The sequence below is a fragment of the Rutilus rutilus genome, assembly GCF_951802725.1.
Source record: "Rutilus rutilus genome assembly, chromosome: 3".
NCBI lineage: Eukaryota > Metazoa > Chordata > Actinopteri > Cypriniformes > Leuciscidae > Rutilus > Rutilus rutilus.
The window spans coordinates 55836089-55856825 of record NC_140211.1 but is presented as its reverse complement, the minus strand read 5'-3'; the positions used below and the strand labels follow the sequence as shown (position 1 = coordinate 55856825).

The window sequence follows — 20737 nt, the reverse complement described above, 5'->3', positions numbered from 1 at the left end:
ATTTCTGCTCCCTCGAGTCTACATGACTTTTGACAATTTGGGGGCGGAAACCAAGGAGGGCACTGACCCTCTTATGATTGGTAATGAGAGCTGTCAAGCAAGGTACCGCTGAACCATACGTCATAGCAGTGTGAGGACGACAGCGCCAGCCTGACAGTCTGATGCCGGAAGTGGGCGGGGTCAAAGTCCGATGCCGGAAGTGGACGGAGTTCATGTTTAACACGGTAGAACAAGGAAAAGAAGAAGAGAAGAAGCTAAAAATAAGTTATATCTTTGTTGGATACAACATACTTAACGTTACGCTTATACAAAACGGCTCTAAGTATTTTGTAAGTTAATATTCAACAATACTATTGATCTGTCATTGACACCATTATATGAGAACTGAACTGAGCTGGATGATAACATCACAGTTTTCTCCAGAATGGCTAACGTAACGTTATATAGATTAATTAACTGAATGAATAACTTTTTTACAACAGAAATGAATCAACACTGAACCTACTTAAGCTGGATTATGACACTATTTTGTTCTAGATCTGCCGAGACAAACTTTGTTGCATTATTTCCCTATCCGTGTAAAGCTGCTTTGAAACAATCTGTATTGTAAAAAGTGCTATATAAATAAGGGTGACTTGACTTAATAAATGTGACTAAGTGAGAATTGTGACGATGGCACTTGATTATGTATTATTATTTTACAGCTGGATTGTATCACTTTGTTAGGTTACATATTTATGGTTTGTGGTTTAATTTGTTGTTAAGCGTTGTATTTTATAGAATTTGTTAAATTTTCTGACCATGAGAATTGCATTAATTGTATTTTATTTCACCTACAGAACCACATAATTCAGAGAGGTTCAGCGCTAAAAGCTTTGGAGCAATGCATAACATGCTGCAGAAATGTTCACTGCCCTTTTTTGTGATAGTAGTATTTTTAAACAGACAAAACGGGACAAATTGAATAATCACATTAAAATCCACTTTAAAAAGGCTGTTGTTCATGGAGGTATGAACATCTGGAGTTATTTTTTAATATACAGTGGCAATAGATATTATTTTACATTTATCCATTTGGCAGACGCTTTTATCCAAAACGACTTGCTTTGCATTTCAAGGTACACATATTTAATAGTAGTCCCTTTGGAATTAGATGGTTTTCTGCATGATTTAGACAAAATATTAAATTATCTTCATTAACGTCTAAAGGTTACACAAACAATCCACACTGAAACTTAAGCTAACAAAACACAAACAATGATATATTTCTGTGTTTATATTTTGTTATAATATTTTATATCTGTGAATGCATCCCATTAAACATGCAAACACATAGGATAAGTTTGAGTAAGGTTGGAATTAAAGGAGATGAAAGGCGCCTCAGGATTAACTCCATTTGTATGGAGTTTTGATTTATTTGATTTATTTTTCACTTGAGAATTATTGTTAAATGTGTGCCTGCATAACTTTTATAAGATTTATTTTCTTTGGTTTGATTTGATTTTTTATAACTTATTTATTATTTAGTTCGATTTTGTATTTTTATTTAATTACTATTATTTATTTGGAGCAATTAAATCAAATGTTCAAACGCTCAACCTTTGTTTTCATATCATTATTTTGTTTTAAGCTTTGTTCAATTTATATTGTTAATCATTTGACTCAACAAATGGATAAAGTATCATTTTAACTTTTAAAAAACTATTAACATTTGTTAATAGTAGTATATTGTATTTTGTTAATAGGACAAAACATAATTCTTGTATTTTATCATATTTGAGATATTACATTTTCAATTAAATCATTTAGATGCCTTCCTGCGCCCACTTCTGGCATCTGACTTTGACCCCGCCCACTTCCGGCATCAGACTGTCAGGCTGGCGCTGTCGTCCTCACGGCGCTGATCCACTTGTCCGACACGACTGTCGCGTGGTGTCGCGACGCCTCCCCACATTGGTACGTTGATGGGGGTTTACCGCTATGGGCGTGGTTTTGACCCAGCGGGAAATGTAGCGTATCAGAACAGAGGACCTGCGAGAGACTTCCCTCCGTCTCCATATGCTCTACTTCTATTGGATAGACGCGTCGCGTCTGACGGAATTCATTTGCATAAAGATGGGCATCGGCCAGCTTTTTGACGCGCAGCATTTTTTCAAATGAAGCGCCGCCTTCCCGGAATGCTTTGCGGGCGCGACAAAGTCGCTTGACGTCACCCATAGGAATATAGTGGAGCGCGGCGCGACAGAAGTGTCGCACGGACAAGTGGATCAGCGCCGTCACACTGCTATGACGTATGGTTCAGCGGTACCTTGCTTGACAGCTCTCATTACCAATCATAAGAGGGTCAGTGCCCTCCTTGGTTTCCGCCCCCAAATTGTCAAAAGTCATGTAGACTCGAGGGAGCAGAAATCCACTGCGCGAGCAAAACAGCACTCCGCGAGCAGAAGCCCGCTGCGCGCGAGCAGGATTCCACTGTACAAGCAGAGTTAACCTATGAGCGTATGCCAGGCGCTCGCTCGCAGCTACCTGTACACCTCTCGGTTGTTGAATTTGTGCGCGAGTACTTTTATCATGCCAGCTGAAGGTTCATTTTTGCGCGTGTGAAATAACATAATGTGCTCGTGAGCATGTCTTACACGCTCATAACTTTTGACTAAAAAATAACGCCATAGGGTCTGAGCTCGACTGATGGAACAGAAAAAAACCCGAATGAACGGGAGAAGATTTACACGTGAAAGAAGGCGGAGCCTGATTTTGTTCTAAATGATTTCGCAGCAGTTCATTCTTCGATTTCGACTTAAGTATACCGGGTCTTTAGTTTATGCTGCCCAGTTTTTCTCCGTAACCATTTACAAAGTCAGAAAATGTATAATGCCAAGTGTCTTAAAATCTGTTCAGAATTCAAAAGTTGTGTAGCGTGTTCCATTGGCACCGATGCTCTCTACGATCTACTCAGGTTTGCAATGCTTTTGGGAAATACAGCCCTGCACTAGAAAGAATGTGTTAAAAATAACACAACCTGTGTTACAGTTTTTCTCAGTCGCTTTGGTGCATTTCTCACATCACTATTTGCATTTGCACAACAGTTAATGCAGTTCTCAAAACAATTAGTACAAACTGCAAAACCTAGTTGATAACCTGCAAAAGTGTGTCACTTGCTCAAAATGGAGAGCTCATTCCTCAAAAGCAAGTTTTCATGTCAATGAAAGTGTCAGTGTCATCAAGATGAAAAGTCCTGACACCATTGTTTATGAACAAGATAATCAAATGGCTTTGTCACGTTTTCATTATGACAGTTTACTCTGTAAATGTTTTCCAATGCAAAAAAGTCAGATCTCGGTGACACTACCTGAACATGCTCAAGACAGCACTATATACTATTTGCACAGCCATTTGAAAAATACAGTAAAGTTACACATTACTGTATTTAGTGAGGTAACTGAGTACAAGACACTGAATATCTGTGTTTCACATTTTTACTGCATATGCTCTTTGCAATTCTAATTTGTTCACAGCATTGTGCAAAAGAAAAAATACACCCTTATTTACAACAAACATAAACTCCCTTTGGGTAGAGCTGTGCACAACTGTACACAATATTGCAGTACACATTGGAACTGAACAAACAACATACATAGTACTGTAATCATTCATGCACATCCAGACGTTCATCATCAGTGAAAGCTGAGATTCACCTGAGAGAAACTGTTCAATTTAGGAGACATTTTCAAAAAAAAAAAAAAAGATTTTAATTAAAAAATGTGTAAAATTTGCTTGACAGATTTTGACAACTAGTTCAACATTTTTGTATGTAATAATGACTCAAGCAATGAAATGAGGACTATTAGTTTTATATGGAGTGACTATTCAGCATTCACAAGTATAGTTAGGGTGAATTGCCCTAATGTGGGACATTTTTTGCACTTCAGACTTCTGTGACATATTGTGATGTGTAACCAAAACATTAAATCCACACCCAATACCATTTTAAAAAAAACAGGATGTATCCTAATCAAATCAAAAGAGAAAATTCAGATAACCCATTCATAAGATAAATAACAGACATATTAGTGCTCTTATTGCAAGTCGTCTGAGAAAATCTGCAGCTTCCTTGTTGTCCATACATGGGACAGAACGTGTCCCCAATGTGGGACACTGAAAAATCTATGATAAAACACCAAAAAATCACATTGATACATGTAGAATAGTAAAATCTTTTATTTTAGATTCACTGGAGAGTAGATTTAGGGACATTTCATGCCCTGGCCAACAGTCTCAGCTGAGGGACCCCACCATCCTCAACAATCTGCCTATACTCCTCTATGGCTCTTTTCATCCTGTCCTGCCTCCACTGATTAAGTTTCTTTCTCTTATCCTTTACCTGTTTCTAAAATACATTTCATTGAATTAATCAGATGCATAAAATAAAGTGGAAAGGCTTTGGTTTTCTATTGCATTTTTAAATTCAGAGCTATTTTTCATTTTAAGTCAACTATACCTTTTACACATACATGACACACACACACACACACACACACAGAGAGAGAGAGAGAGAGAGAGAGAGAGACACACACGTATGTAGACATGCACACGCACACATACACACAAAAAAGAGCCTTCAAACTGCCCTCCAAGAGAAAAAAATTCACATCACTGTAAAAATCTGCATTAACAGTATTGTGATATTGCATTACAAGACTAAAACCATGTAAATAGTCATGTTTGTCCCACAAACCATGCCCCACCACACATTTTTGACTCATTTAGGCTGATCATGCTGTTCCGGATTTGGAAACCACATTTACTAATGTGGGACACTAAGAAATTTGATAAAAATATAAAATATATAGTTTATACACAAAAAGTTAGACTATTTTTTGATGGACAAACATTTCACAAGCATATTAGGCTAAAAAGTAGCAGGATTGCATTGTTTAAAATGTATTTAACTCCTTAATATCAAACTTGTTAAAACTCATGTCAATGGCCTTCGGATGGTCTTCACACAAGGTGCCTCCTGTTTGATGATTGCTCCACCCTCAAATATGATTGGACATTTGATAGGTCATGCGATTTTGATCACATGACACCACAGCTTTGTCTAACCCATAGTTTCACTGTCATTCATGTATTTATGGGGGACCTACAAACACTAGACCTTAGGTGTCCCACATTAGGAAGTGTCCCACATTAGGGCAATTCACCCTAATTTTGACTGACATGGCATAAGCAAATGATAATGTTATAAAACAGCAGAGAGTTGTATGAAAGCAATTGATGCATGTCCAAAAGCATTTGCAGTTTGTTGGAAGGAATGAGAAACTGCTACTATGATGTGCACAAATGACTAAATGTTATGGAGGTTGAACTAACTGTTGTGCAAATGTAAATAGTGATGTGAGAAATGCACCAAAGCGACTGAGAAAAACTGTAAATATACTAGAATATTGCTAGCATCACCGGCGTGACTCGGCGCGAATCATCAAAAGGTGGTTTTCACGAACAGTTTTGATGTGAGGGGTAGTCGATCGATAACGAAGTGATATGTTATAAATGTTTTATTTTCAACAATAGAAGTAAAAACAAAATAGTTGCTGTCATTCACAGACTATTAGAACTGACTGGAACTGGATTCTGTTCACTCAAAGTCACCAGACCTTATCGGTTCAACTAGGTCATTTAAATAACGGTCGCGTTAAAAAAAAAAAACACACATTAAAGGGATAGTTCACCCAAAAATGAAAATTCTGTCATCATTTACTCACCCTCAAGTTGTTCCAAACCTGTATGAGTTTCTTTGTTCTGCTGAACACAAAGGAAGATATTTGGAAGAATGTTTGTAACCAAACAGATCTCGGTTCCCATTGACTACCATAGTATATATTTTTTCCTACTATGGAAGTCAATGGGGACCGAGATCTGTTTGATTCTGTCAATCTTCCAAATATCTTCCTTTGTGTTCAGCAGAACAAAGAAACTCATACAGGTTTGGAACAACTTGAGGGTGAGTACATGATGACAGAATTTTCATTTTTGGGTGAACTATCCCTTTAAGTGTGTAAGCACATCAGTCTACTCATATTGTGTTAAATGCTTTGAATGAATTCCCAAGTTGTGTTAATTTTTTTTTTTGTTAATATTGACACAAAATGTGTAAATTGTGTAATTTTTCTACACATTCCTTCTAAGAGTGTAACAGGTAGCATTGGTAGGTTTAGGATTAGTTGTGGGGGAGGGGTTAGGATTAGGCAATCAGGTACTGACTTCAACTAGGGGGGTAATAATTTGGCAGGGGGGTCGGAAACACCTGTCCAAACTCAACCTACAACCAGTGTGGGACAAAGAGAGATGACTCAAAATAATACATTATAATCTCCAGGAAGATTTCTGGAGGAGCTGAAAACACACGTCAGGTGACGACTTGCTGAAACATGTTCAACATGCTCGTGTGAGAGTGATTCTGAGAACTGAATTTACAGCCATCTTGTACAATATCTTAATCTGAGAATTGCTGCAGATGGAAGAACATAGTTATTATAATAGATGCAAGCATTTCTATACTCTTCATGGAACCATCAATGCCAATAAAAAGCCTTTATTATGAAAAGTGCATGGCTCAAAATGTGCTCTTACAATCTGTTAAATGATCACTCTCTACACCATACATTATTCAATCATACATCATCATCAAAGTCCTTTTATTCATTTGTCACATAACTAGATTCTTTTCACAAAATCAGTAAACACAAGAACAGTGTCGTATGATTAATGCGTTCTGTAAAAACTGCGCGATGCTTCCCAAGGGTGAATGAAAAGTTGCTAATAAGACACATTATTCAATAGATTTCATTTTCTGCAATATAATCATATTTTAATATGTAAAACATAATATTACCTAATCGTTTCATTTAACTAGAATGCACCAAAAAATTAATTCAAGAAGATTTAATTTAATTCAGTTCATTTAAAAAAATAAATTCACATTATTAATCCCAAAGCTCTCTCCCTTTATAATACAACCGCTTCCAGGAAAAGTCGGAAACTGAGAAAGTGTGACGATGTTCAAAGCTCTCTGAGTTTCCTCTCCACGAGGTCAGCGGTGAGGTTCTGTCTGCAGTCTCGGAGAGCTCGGATGAGCTCCTCCACCCTGGCGTTCTCTTTCCGGATCTTCATCCACACTCGGATGAGTTCCTGGACCTGTTCCACAAGATCACGGCTGTGTTTCTCCTGGATTCCTTCCAGCTGAGTGGGTTGAAGTCCCAGCTTTCTTCCAACTTGAAGCCACTTTCTGCCCAGGTGTTCAACTATCACTTCGGTTGCAGTGTTTATTTTTTCTAAAAAGAGACACAGAAACCATCTCAACATATAATGCAATGCAATTCAGTGATGATTGACAGATGTATAAATAAATGTTCAATAAAAGCCTGACAGATCACGTTTGATATGATTGATGCGTTCGGCCTAAGCTTTTCCGGGTTAGTACGTCTACCTTGGGTTGTTTCGGCAAGTGTATAGTGTATATATATATATATATGATATGGGTCACCTTTAAAAGAAGTTGATATTAAAAAATAGCAGATATAGCAAACAAATTGGAAATTAGGCATCAAGACCTGCAGTGTGAATGTAGCCGAATATTTACTTTAATACAAATCATTCATTTCACAGCAAAATAACATGAAGAACCATGACCTGAAGGGCCACATTTTTAGTATGACACTTAACGGCTTTTACTTGCAAAAAATGTATGAAGTGTCAGTCAGGCGACAGAAGGCATGTAGTAGTTTCTGTGCATCAGGTTTTTCAGCAAAGTTTGGATCCTGTTGATCATTTAGAAGCTTCATGTAGGCTTTACAGTAGGCTTTATAAGGTTAATGACCGTAAATTGTATTATATATTTAACAGCATTAAACCTGTTCATTATATTGGCCATAGAAAAACTCAACTTAAAATGTAATAATCGGCATCAGCCCGATATGAAATAATTATGCCGAAACGCCTTGCCGATAACATAACGTATTATATACCGTGATAAACAAATAACTAAGTTGCTTCTGTATTTCAATAAAAGCAGTAATTAATGTTATAAAATCACGAGTCTGGTGTTATTTAATGGTCAGAAGCTATGGCTTGCATGATAAATAAAAATCACAAACGACACTTGTAACTTAAATAATTTTATATATACAATTTAGTAATCTGTGTTAAACAATACACAACAACATACAAAAATAGACAATTATATCTGTGTACAGGTATGTAATTTACAAATGCAAGGGAATGTGAATAGGTATGCTAAATAAATATGAGTATAAATAGTGTTGTGTATTGCACAAGTGAAGGCGTTTAGCGGTTCGTGAGGTAGATGGCCTGGGGAAAGAAATAAGATTTGAAAAATATTGGCAAAAATACACTATCGTGCATCCCCACTTTCAACCAACATCCCCAATCCTCCCATAATACTGAAAATATGAGCAATTACAAGAAATGAAATAGAAGAATGGAACTGTCAAAATCTGTCACTATGCACTATTCTATTCTAATATAATAGTTATCAGTGAAAAAGATTCAAGTTATTGGATTACGTCATAGTACGTATAGTAAAGGTGAACAACTAAAATATAACTACATAAGTGGACCAGAGCCAATGATTTTGTCTGAGTTATGAAAAAAAAATATATAGAATTCATATTTTCTCATCTTATAATTTTTGCGTAGAATCAGTAAAGCTGTTTGTCGTTAGGATGACAAGTTTTAAAAGTTAAACTTTCAGGCATATTTAAATGTTTAGATTGATCTGCCTCGTGGTCTAACAGCGCTCATCAATGTCAAAATGATGAATTTACGAATCAGATAAGAGTGAACGTGCACATTTTAAAATAATATATAATTTGCAAATAACTTACTTTGAATAAATCATAACTACACTTAGACCAATATGTATTACCTTTCTTTTTATTTATTCCCTTACATCCCTTTTAATCCTTTGATTAATTTTTCATTTAACAATAAATAAGCATTATTTATCGGCCAAATTTTCTTATCAGGCGGATAATGATAACATTAAAAATGTACATCTATTGGCAGATAACATATGGTGGCCGATATATCGTGCATCCCTTAGGCTATTAGATAGCCTACTCATTATCCCAATAGTGACAGATTTAGACTGTTCCATTCTTCTATTTCATGATGGTTTAAACACACAAGCACAAAAGTGGAACTTCGTCTATGAGGAAGTATTCGTTTTTAAGGAATGAATGTTAAATCGGCTTGCCGTGTGTTTGCGTTTCACACACTGGCGATAAGACGGAAGCCGAGAGTAAACATCAGTGGAACTAAACGATAAAATACCTCGAAATATCATTGACATTACACCCCAGTCAGCCCTTAAGCTATCGTTTCACTTTAAACAAAAGGCATTTGGAGAGTTAAACAGAAATACCCTGACTATCTGCCTTATCTCTATTTGCTGTCAGAGAACAGTGTTACATGAATAGCAAGAGTTCAGTAAACAGTAAAAACATCCAAACCTCGCTCTTTCTCATCCAGTCCGTCATCGGGGATTCGGGTCGCGTGCGTCTCATAATCCTCTATTATGTCGACAAGAACTGTCTGACCGATTTCATTCAGAAGGTTTCGCAAAAGGTCCGTGTTATCGGGCCCAATTTCAGCTCTTTCGATCAAGCACTCGAAAAGTTCAATTCCCTTATTGATTTTCTCCAGCCTTTTCTTCCCGATGTTTTCGCACAAAAACTTTAAACTCTTCACATTATCCTCGGAAAGTTTATTTGATATATCTAGTAACATTGCTCTAAACCTGCGCGTGTCCATGATCGGTGTGTTTGAACGCTAACACAAGTACAACGCTCTACCGCATGACACCCGGAACGCTTCATCCAACGCTTTCACTTTCAACGCTCGCGATCCAGCGTGGAAATCCCTCAAATCCACCGCGTTGGTTAATCAACTGGAAACCAGAAATGACGCCCGCCAATAACCCACTTCACTTTATAGGTAACTTGCTTCACACACACATGATTCATTCTTTTGAATCTTGAGTCTTTTTTTTGTGTGTGTGCGTGTGTGTGCGTAAAAATGAATCGTTTGAACGCATTTGCTAAAGGTGTCCGACTCGTGAACGAATTGTTCTTTCGAGTCGGATTTTTGTACTTTTTTAAATTTATTATTATTATTTTATTATTAAACATTACAAAGCATTAAAGCAATACAGGTAAACATGAAAAAAGTTGCCAGGGTAACAAAAAACAAGAACAATGAAGAGGACAAAAAGGATGAATATAGTTTTCAATGCTTTGGGGTTAACAGAGCTTTGGATAATTTCTATGTATTTGTCTAGAATCTAGATCATATTTGACTAGAGAAAAGAGAGGTTTAAAGCCAGTACAGTTTTGCTTATGTGTGTGAAATTTAGAAGGAGACACAAATTAATTATGAACGATCCTGTTCTTTTGAGTAGCCAAACAAACCAAAGAAAACATCTTTAAAACAGAAAGAAAAGTCACTTACAAAATAAGATTGGATAAAAATGAACAAATCTGAACAAAATATCTCTGTGTGGGTACATTGCCAAAACAAGTGAATGACTTCTTCCTCAGGAGAGTGACAAAAAAAAAACAGCAATTCACTTCAATCGGATCATTGGACTGTATCGATTCGTTCACGAATCACACTGAATCAGTCTTAGCGAGTCTCGAGTCAACAACTCTTTGACTCATTAAGTTCGTAATTATCCGAGAACCAATGATTTGAGCTGTTGAACAAGTTCATTTGGACTGAACCGAGAGAAAATAGCTAATGTAATATATCACTGGATGATTATAATTGCATGATCAACACACAAACGAAACAGAATAGTTTTTTTAATAAGCACCATGGTTATTAAAACCTGTATTTCCAGCTAAGAGATGTAAATGAAGCATGCGGGACTTGGTGGAAACCTTTGGAGTGATGATTCAGCTGATGGCATATTTTTCTGAACCAAAAGAATCGATTCCCAAAATGAATCACACTTCAAGGAGGAGTTACCTCCGTATGGCAAGCCGAATTAACCTATTCATTCCCAGGTTATGAACAATTACATTTTACTAGTTAAAATGCTGATTTTTGATATTAGGAATTACGTTTCCACTAGTAAAAAATGTTAAATCTTGATATTAACAATGACGCCATCACTCGCAGAAAAAAAATTAATTCTTGATACTAGTAAAAGCTATAATTCTTGATATCTATAATTGTATTTTGACTAGTGAAATGTCACCATCGGCTGCCATTCACTGCAAAAAATGCTTTTCTTACTTAGTATTTGTGTCTTGTTTCCAGTCCAAATATATATATATATATATATATATATATATATATATAAAAAAAATAAAAAATCCAGATGCGTTTGCTAGAAAAGTAAAATGCCATAAGATATTATGTCTTGTCAAAATTAAGTGAGTTGTTGCTTAAAAAAGCAAAATGATCTGCCAATGGGGTAAGAAAAAAATAACCTTAATTCAAACAGAAACTAGATTTATTTCGCCAGAAAACAAGACAATATCTTATGACATTTTACTACTTTAGTAAATGCATCTTTATTTAAGAATTTTTAGATATTTGGACTGGAAACAAGACAAAAAATACAAAAAAAAGGAAGAAAAGCAGTGTTCAAATTCAATTGTTGATATCAGAAATACAATTCTTACTAGTAAAGCTATTTTTATATCAATAAAAAGTTCAATAATAAGTTCCTTATTTAACTGGAAGGAGAGCAGCAGGCAACAAAAAGAAAAAGAAAAATTAACATTTGACTTGAACAAGTTTCTTTTTCAAGCAACAACATGAAACTGGCCCTTCCAGTCGGCAAAAGAGTCAATAAACGTGTACGTGCCAAATGTATATGACATTTATTTTAGAAACAGTTCAAAAGCAAAAGTACAGTCATGACTTCCCATTAGCATTTTTAAAACACTGAAACTCCATGACGACACAAAAGACATTCTTTCTCAGAGGTAAACAGTGGATGATGTAACAGTCTAAAAATAGGTTTACATTGTACATTTATTAATAAAGGTAGAACCAAAGCCTTTTTGGAGATACATGAATGTAAAAAAAAAAAATTATTCTGTAGTACGTGAGGAAAAAACTTTGTCTTAAGACTGGATTTATATTTTATATTTATATTATATTCATTTCAATTAGAACCACTCTTTTATTTATCACGCTCTTAGACACACATACTTACTTTGAATGGAAGACACATGCAACATATTGTACCAATATATATATCGGTTCCATCATTTCATCAAAGACAAGAGAGAGAGAGAAAACATTCAGACAGGCAGACGCAAAACTCTGTCCATACGATGTAATATTAATAAATGCAGCGCATTTCCGTGATTATTAAGGCCTCTTGAACGTAATGGGTTTCTATGCAGCGAACCCTTTATTAACAGCATTATCAGATGCACTACCTAAAAACCAAGCTCTCGCATGCTGCCGAACACACCAGTCGGCATTCTGTCAAAATCGCATTGAATATTTAAAAAAAAAAGTGAGGTTGAAGTAACTTTGATTCATTAGTAGTGTTTTATGTCTATATTTGATAGACGCTAAAGCCTAAACAGAAACATTCATTACTATGACAGTGCAGAACTACGTCTTAGAACCTAAAAAGGAAACGATAGTTGCTAATTCACTCGGGCAGAAATATTCTGAATGAAATGTCTAATATTAAAATCATTTAAAAAAAATCTCTTTAAACGAGTCCTATCCTATTAATATCGCAAACATAAACGTTACAGTTTCATGTTAAAAGTCCTATAAAAGCATCGTTTTTTTGCTCGGATAAAATGCCGAAGCAGCAATGTGTCACAAAACTACACGATACGAACCCTAGAGCCCTCTCTCTGAACAAACCTGCAGACTGCATAAAGCTGAGAGAAAAGATGATTAAACAGAGCGTTTCGTTAACGGACCGAAGGAAACGGTATGCAAATGAGGTGGCAGTCATGTGACCTTCTTCGACGGTCGCGTTTTGTTCTGAGTTCTGGTGGAGATCAGCGGGTCTACGCCTGTGAACTGGGACGCGAGCGCAGCGGTTGAGGGCTCGGGTCACTGATGGTGTTCCTGTACTTCTTGCCCCGCTCCTCCTTCATGAACAACTCGACGATGAGGTTCCTCTCCTTGTGTATCTGAACGCTGATGTCCTTGGGAATGTCTGGGATTAGCCAATCCACAAAGTCGCTCATCAGCATTACCACATTCTGGACACAGAGAAGAGAGAGAGTTAACACTCTCGTACTAGAGTCCAGAAATACAGTCAAACCAAAAATTATTCAGACAACAGATATCATGCCAGATATCATACAGGACACTAGTTGATTTATGTAAGTGAGGATAGTAAAATACAGCAAACTGTGACATATTATACCCAAAAAATTCTTCTTACAGTGACTCCCAGTAACATTTATACAAATTTGGGACTAAACATTATTCAGACTCTTTGACATGAACATGTTTTGCTGAAGTGTTTTGTCTTTAATTGCTAATGCGACCTTTTTACACAACAGACTGAACTAAACTAAGCTTTGCTTGATAATTGGTTGAGCTAAATTGGTATTATCTAATTAGCCTTTCGCCGAGCCCCGCCCCGCTTAGTTACTTTCAATGTCAGCATTTTGATTTCGGCAAATCAGTTTAGGCGTAGTTCTTTGTGGCAAGCTTTATGCGTGCGGTCATGCGCTTGAGTGCGGCTATATTACGTAAACGCTCATTATCCTGTAGGCCATATAGCCTATTTAAGTAGTTCAATTAATATAAAGGGGTGATTTGTCCACTAATGGCTTAAATGAATAACTATAGTCGACTAGAAAAATGTTTTTTATCGGAGGCAGCCCTTATTCCACATATTTACAAACGCCGTGGGCGGAGAATGTTTGTCGGACCTGCTCACATAGTAACGGTTGCTATGATGTGTGATTGGACAATGGCCGTTTTGGGGGAGGGGCCGGCGAAAGGTCAATTGTGTAGTTAAATTTAACAGCTGACAGATATTCAACATTATTCATTTATGAGACCGTCTAACAAAACCAGTGAAACATCAACTGATTTCATAACTCTGAGTTCTTCTTATCATATTTTAGTACCATTTACTAAACTATAGTGAATAAACTGTGATAATAAATGTTGAAAGTGTCTGAATATGGTTTGGTTTGATTTTAGGTCAAATTGTACCACAAAAATCTCAAGACAAAATATTACAATTATCTATTGCATAACAAAGGTAAAGTATATTGTATAAGCATTAAGCTTTTCTTTGCATTACGACATTATTTTCATGACAATTAGGCACATTTAGCCGAACCGTAATTGAAAAAAATAATACTTTAATGTTAAAGTACACTTGTAAGCATATATTACAGTCAGTATAGGTTTCATTAACTGAAATAAAGCTGAAATATTAGAAACTGAAATGTAAATAAGATTTGTTGCCTTAAGTTGAAGTACTAAAATTACAAAAACTTAAATAAAAATAAAGCTAAATTGAAATATTTGGGGGGATAAACCTAATAAAACATGACAAAATTACTAAAACACAAACTAAATTGAAATATGTCAAGTATAACTAAATAATACAATATTAGTATATAAATAACACTGATCACAGAAGTATCTGAAATTAATGTATGCCCATTTTAATAATGGGTAGAAATAATTAAAATGGACAGTAAAGAAAATTAGATTTTACACATTATACTAAAGTGAGAATTAATGTATATGTATATGTATATATATATATATATATATATATATATATATATATACACACACATACATATACATACACACACATATACACATATATATTATATTATATTATTTATACACACACTTATACACCACATATAACATGATTAATCAATTTGACAATTTGATTAATTAGATCATTTTTATAATTAATATATATTAAACAACAACAATAATAAAAAGATTCATCCAGAAAGTAATCAGAAATAAAAAAAAAGTTATAATTTTGTGATTGGTGTTTAATGAATATGGTTCTGACCTGAAAGACGATGACGAAAGCGAATCGCGCCGCCAGAATGGCCCAGAATTCTCGTGAGAACTCGTACGGCGTGTCAGACCACGGAGGGTCCCTGTAATCTTTATATCTGTGGATAGTGGAAACATTATGAATATAATATACAGTCATACCGTCCACCTAATATCCACACAGTGCAACAGCGCGCGCACCTGCAGACGTCGACGCGGTATCCCAGGTGCAGCGGCTCCAGCGGTTCAGTGCCATTCTTGAAGTGACTGACGTTGAAGTACGACAGCGTGTGATTGACGAAGCCATGGAGAGTCCCGTCTGGACTGTACATGTACTGGTAGACCAGGCGTGGGATGAAGTCAGAGGTGAAGGAGATCACAAACGCCTAGAGAGGGACACAGGAACACGTGTTAATGCGTCTGTGTGTCTCTGATACTCTGTTTCCTAGGCTGCGTTTGAAATCGCCCCCTATACCCTTAAATAGGGCATCATTTGAGGAGACAGACAATTATAGTAGTGTACGAAACCATAGTGGACCAATCATTCAAACCCATAATGCACTGGGTGTACAACCAATCTCAACGGCTAGAAAATACCCATAATGCATGAGTGAATTCCCGTGTTTCACCAGAAGATGGCGCTCACAGCTCAATCATCCATTTTCCAAACCGCTGGTCTAATCATGGCTTCAGCATAACAATATACAGGTATAATTTCCTTTTTAGTTGATTATTAAATAAGGTTTATACATGCTAGTCTCCATGACAGAGTTCAAGATCAATCTTTTCATTACTACTCGAGCTGCCAGTTAGCTAAGCTTCAAATGATTATTAAACCGCACAAACTCAGTGTCCGGATTCACTCCTTCAACTGAACTATATTAGTGGAGTAATGTAGGGAACAGTGAATGAGGGTACGGGGGGATTTGAACACAGCTCTAGTAATTGCAAGTCCAATGGCTGAGATTTCTTTCACCTGCTGAAAATGAAGTCAGATCGTTTAGAAAAGTTACAGCACACCTGACCTGTGTGAAATCATAACTCTGAGTAGAAGCACTATACTGACACTCTCCACTATGCATTACTTTGAGAGCTGAGCAGAACGCACTTCATGACAGGTTGATCACAGTCAGAACAAACACAGGGAACTGTAAACCTACATTAACAATGACGGCCACTTTACTGAGTCCTCTGAGAAGAGTGTACCAGATTCCTTCAAGACAAAGAAACACAGACAGACATTAGATTACACATATTTTAAGTAAAATATCATCTTAAATAAATCTTTAATAAAATCTTACATGAATTAACATAAGAAAAAAGCAGGTTTCAGCCTTTAAGGCACATATTACCACTAGGTGGTGATGAATGATGGTCATAAAGCATGGGGATCAGTGCATATCAAGCCATTTTCCTTGCTTATAGTTGTAGATTTTGAACATAATTTCCCTTTCATTGGGATTAAACGGTGTATTGCGTTGAAAACATGCATCACACTAAAGACAGTTAGGGGAGTCTGGGGCAAGTTGTCACACTCCAGTGAATTTTTCTCATGGTTGGTTCATTGTTAAAAGTCAGTTTCTGTATAGATAGACACGTACCTTTAGATTTGGCTTCACAAAAAGCTATGGAGCATTTACATTATTTCCCAGAAAATTAAGAATCGGTTCATTTACCACACGCTGACTAACACTGACCCCACAGCAGGGCAAGTTAGCAATATAATATATATTTATATTTCTCCATTACTCCTTTGTAAATGCAATATATAAAATATGATGAAAACACAAAGATGTCACATCTGAAAGGCCAAATCAGTGAAAGAAATGAACTTTTAATTAAGGGGTGGCATTTGCTCCTGTAATTTGATTTAAAGGGTATTTTTTCCCCTTTATAAGGGCAATTTGTTTTCTAATCTTATTATTCTAATTGAATTTACTGACTGAATTTAAGAATTTGACAAAAGATGAAGAAAAAAAGAAAGAAACATTGTTTGATAAAACACTAAAGGGCTGTGACCAATCAAATTAAATCACTATCAACATAATTTTTTTTTGCAATGCAATGCAGAAGTGTCACAGATGATGCCTGAAGTGAAAATTGCATAAATAAGGTTATGAGATTAATATTTTAAATATAAAATTATGAATGAAAATAAACTTTACTGTTAAACTGCCACTAGGTGAAAGAAAGTCTTAAGTGAATTATTGAATCATTCATTCAAACGATCCGTTCGAAACAGACTCACTGGCTGCGTTTAACTGCACTTTTAGACATAAGGTGTGCCTTTTGTACTTTTGCACTATTCTATGAGGTTTTGTAGTATAAATAGTGCGAGAAAAAGAAATACCCTGCTGATGCACTTTGTCTTAATTAACCAAAAAAGCATAGTGTGCAACGTTGGACACTTCATTCGCTCGACTGTCACAGCTTTAATTATGTACCAGAGGGGGAGGGGCATCAGACTCTGATGTTAAATTACAAAATATGTGCATAGTGCGTCATCTGGGACACAACTATATACTCACGAACTTCCCTAAGCACTTCCCCTCAAGGGAATCAAAGGAAGTTTATCTGGATAGACCCTCGACCCCTCGATTTTGACAGAGGGAGCGATTCTACTCGTATGTACACTTCAGGCAGATCCATAGACCACAATGCAACATGATTGTGACATCATAACAGCAACTCGCAGTGCGCGTACTTAATTTACCCACAAGTAATCAAGGGCTTACGGCATGTAAACACATTTCAAGGGTTCCACCAGTAGTGGGCACTCGTGCAAAGATGTACATCCGAGTGAACAAGACGGAGAGAAGGGCATAAAAAAAAAGTGGAGTTAAACTCAACCATTCAGGAACGAAGCAGGTGAGAGTCTCTGCAGGAGTGAGTCATTGAATCATTCATTCACCTGAATTGCTCAACAATGCTTAACTATACTAGACGCGTAACTATTCTAATGTGGCTGTGTTTGGAACTATATTCACTGGCGAGAACATGCAATATTGTGTCTAAAATTATTCATAAGAGAAACTAAGCTTTTCGAAACTTTGAATCAATTGAGCCAATTGCTTTGCAAAATGATTCACTGTTTCAAAGCGCTGGAAACGCTCTGCTGGTCAAAACTGTGTAAACGCAATGAAAACTCAGCAAAAACATGCATCAAACACCTTTTACCAATAACAAAGGGTACAAACCAATAACAAATGGTTTATTAAAAGTGCTATCTATTAAATGCAACTTACAAATCATCTAATACCAGTGTCTGTATAAAATGCGTTATTTTATTAAATTGTAGGACTTGTTTTATGGAGAGTTTGGTTAATCAAGCCAATAAGAGATTATTAACTACAACTCTCCCTTTTAATTATACAAACGTGGCATTAAATGTCTACAAATGTATAAAACTGATCTGAGCTCGACTAAAAAAACATACAGACACTGGATTCTGGGTTGACAGCGGTTCACAGAGCAGTTCGCCATTGACATTTGGAAACGTTTCGAAATGATTATGACGTAACGAAGCCTTGTTTACTCAAATCACGTGTCCGTTTAATACGCTGTCCGAATCACTGATTAGAAACAAATGATTTGCAAAGGTTTCGAAGCACGTTTCGTAAAGCACACACACGATCTAAAATGTAAGTCACTTGATATTAAGTTCTTGTTTATTCAGCTGTTGTATAAAATCAATATCACATTTGCACATCACAGGTTATAAATAAGTCCTATAAAAAGCTTAAACGGGGCACTTTCTGTCCCCATATCTTGGAGTATGTATATTTAGAAGTGTCATATAAATCACAGAAGACACTCAAACATGTTTATATTACATAATTGCCAAACAAACAAACATTGGATGCACTGAAAATCGGTGTGAAGATACTGACCAATGTCTTTTGCTCTTACAGCTATCGGTCTTCTCAGTTCCGTCACAAACTTTTTGGCATCGAGACGGATCTCGATGATGTTGTTCAGTAGAGCGAAGAGCGGAGCCAGCGGAAAGGAGGCCACGAACAAGGTCACCATCCCAAACTGAATGACTAGATAAGAGAAAGAAACAAAAACATCCAGCTTCCACAGAAGTTCCACTGAAGCGAAACTCAGAATTATTTAGACTTACAGAGATCATCTTATCAGATATAATTAAAAGAAATCAGATGTTGGGGTGGAATAATGCCCTTTTCACAAGATGTAAAATAAGTCTCTGATGTCACCAGAGTGTGTGTGTGAAGTTTTAACTCAAAATACCCCACAGATATTTTTATATAGCATGTTAAAGTTGTCACTTTTTGAGGGTGAGCAAAAACGCGCCGTTTTTGTGGCTGTCCCTTTAAATGCAAATGAGCTGCTGCTCCCGGCACAGGGGGCGGAGCTTCAAGAGCTTGTGTCTTGAAAATTACAAAAACGTTGTCTTTTATGTTCAAACCGGAGTCAGACAAAGATGGAGAGACTCAAGAAGAAGTGACGACCTTTCTGAATGGTTAGTTGATGAATTTATGTAGCTTATGTGGAGTTATCTTCTAGTAATTGATTAGCATATTCTGTCATGATAATCTATAAATCGCATTCCCGGGGGCGGGGTTTATGTACATTTTAGGATTGGTTCCCGAGAGGAAGCTTGTGTAGTCCCGACCAGCCGTTTGTTGTAGTCCTTAAAAAGCAATTTCTTTAAAAGAAAATATCTCCCTTTGCTTTGAACTTTGAGCGTTGTAACTTTGCAAATGTTGTTTATGCTCAAACAGCAACATTACACACTAACTAAAGTTAAAAAAGTGAAATCATAATCAAGCACCCCTTTAAGAATCAAAAACAGAATAATTCACAAGGACTAACATCCTTTTTGTTTCCTTCTAGTGTGTCTGATGCTCCTGAAACCAGTTTAGGGTCTCAGGAGGAGTACGGTTTAAAGATGGAGGAACGGGACGGGAGAGACAGCGAGAGATGGAGTGATAGAAGTATGGATGGAGGATGGTAGGTGAGGGGGCGGGGTGTTATTAATGAATTCAAGCCAGAACTAAAGCTCATAATCTCACACTGCTCTGCCAGCCCCCCTTTGGACCCATAATGCCTCTCTCCTAGCAGAAGTCCAGCCCACGCTGAAGCACAGATGAGGCGAGATAAGAGGAGGGGCCGGTAACACACCAACTCCACGTATTATAATAATAATACTGCAGATCCTTCACCGCATGGATGTGCATTTACCCTGTTTACCATGCATGCTGTCTGAATTACACTCGTATACTAGTGCTTTGAACAGATGCGGTGTATAAATCTGTCTAGTAGTGTTTAGGCATTTCAATTAGTGTTTGTGGACGGCACGGATTTAATAATTCATCATCGGAAATTGTAATTATGCTACATCTGTAATGATGCCAAGTTCCTTCATGAGTGCAGAAAACAGAGCCAGCAGGACCAGGAGAGAATGGAAACAAACGTTTATACATCTGTAAGTGTGTGTGTGTGTGTGTGTGTGTGGGCGCGTATTGTGTTCTGACTCACTCATTTCCATGTACTCTGGGTTGAGTCCGACAAAGGGCCCAAGGAAGTGGTCCTTCTCGTGGCGATGAAGCGTTTTGTTCAGCTCTTCCTGATGGTTTTTGTCTATCTTGCGTTGTCGGAGCAGTTTCTTCAGTTTCCTGTGACACACATACAGTAATAAATCACTGAATTCAAG

The 20737-nt window shown here is 36.7% G+C and overlaps 2 protein-coding genes across 4 annotated transcripts in view; both read right to left on the bottom strand.

Moving 5' to 3' along the window:
- Positions 1-6579: 6579 nt before the first annotated feature.
- fadd (Fas (tnfrsf6)-associated via death domain) lies at positions 6580-10078 on the bottom strand. The gene is made up of 2 exons (XM_084405084.1): positions 9534-10078; positions 6580-7334 (listed from the first exon to the last, which is right to left on the bottom strand). The coding sequence occupies exons 1-2, from the start codon at positions 9832-9834 to the stop codon at positions 7063-7065; spliced, it is 573 nt and encodes a 190-aa protein (XP_084261210.1). The 5' UTR covers positions 9835-10078; the 3' UTR covers positions 6580-7062.
- Positions 10079-11890: 1812 nt separating this feature from the next.
- ano1a (anoctamin 1, calcium activated chloride channel a) overlaps positions 11891-20737 on the bottom strand; it is a 58122-nt gene continuing 49275 nt past the window's right edge. For all 3 annotated transcript variants that reach the window (XM_084405068.1, XM_084405069.1, XM_084405067.1), the window contains exons 20-25: positions 20563-20699; positions 18951-19103; positions 16221-16273; positions 15262-15446; positions 15074-15179; positions 11891-13271 (exon numbers count right to left, since the gene is read on the bottom strand). In XM_084405068.1, the coding sequence (XP_084261194.1) occupies positions 13074-13271; positions 15074-15179; positions 15262-15446; positions 16221-16273; positions 18951-19103; positions 20563-20699 (832 nt within the window). In that variant the 3' untranslated portion in view covers positions 11891-13073. The remainder of the gene's footprint in view (positions 13272-15073; positions 15180-15261; positions 15447-16220; positions 16274-18950; positions 19104-20562; positions 20700-20737) is intronic.

What these genes read in the sequence shown, in the direction of transcription:
- fadd (XM_084405084.1), bottom strand. Translation starts at nt 9,834, where the DNA reads ATGGACACGCGCAGGTTTAGAGCAATGTTACTAGATATATCAAATAAA. An exon ending in ACTGGATGAGAAAGAGCGAG is followed by an intron (nt 7,335 to 9,533) that starts GTTTGGATGTTT and finishes GTCTCTTTTTAG; the next exon opens with AAAAAATAAACACTGCAACC.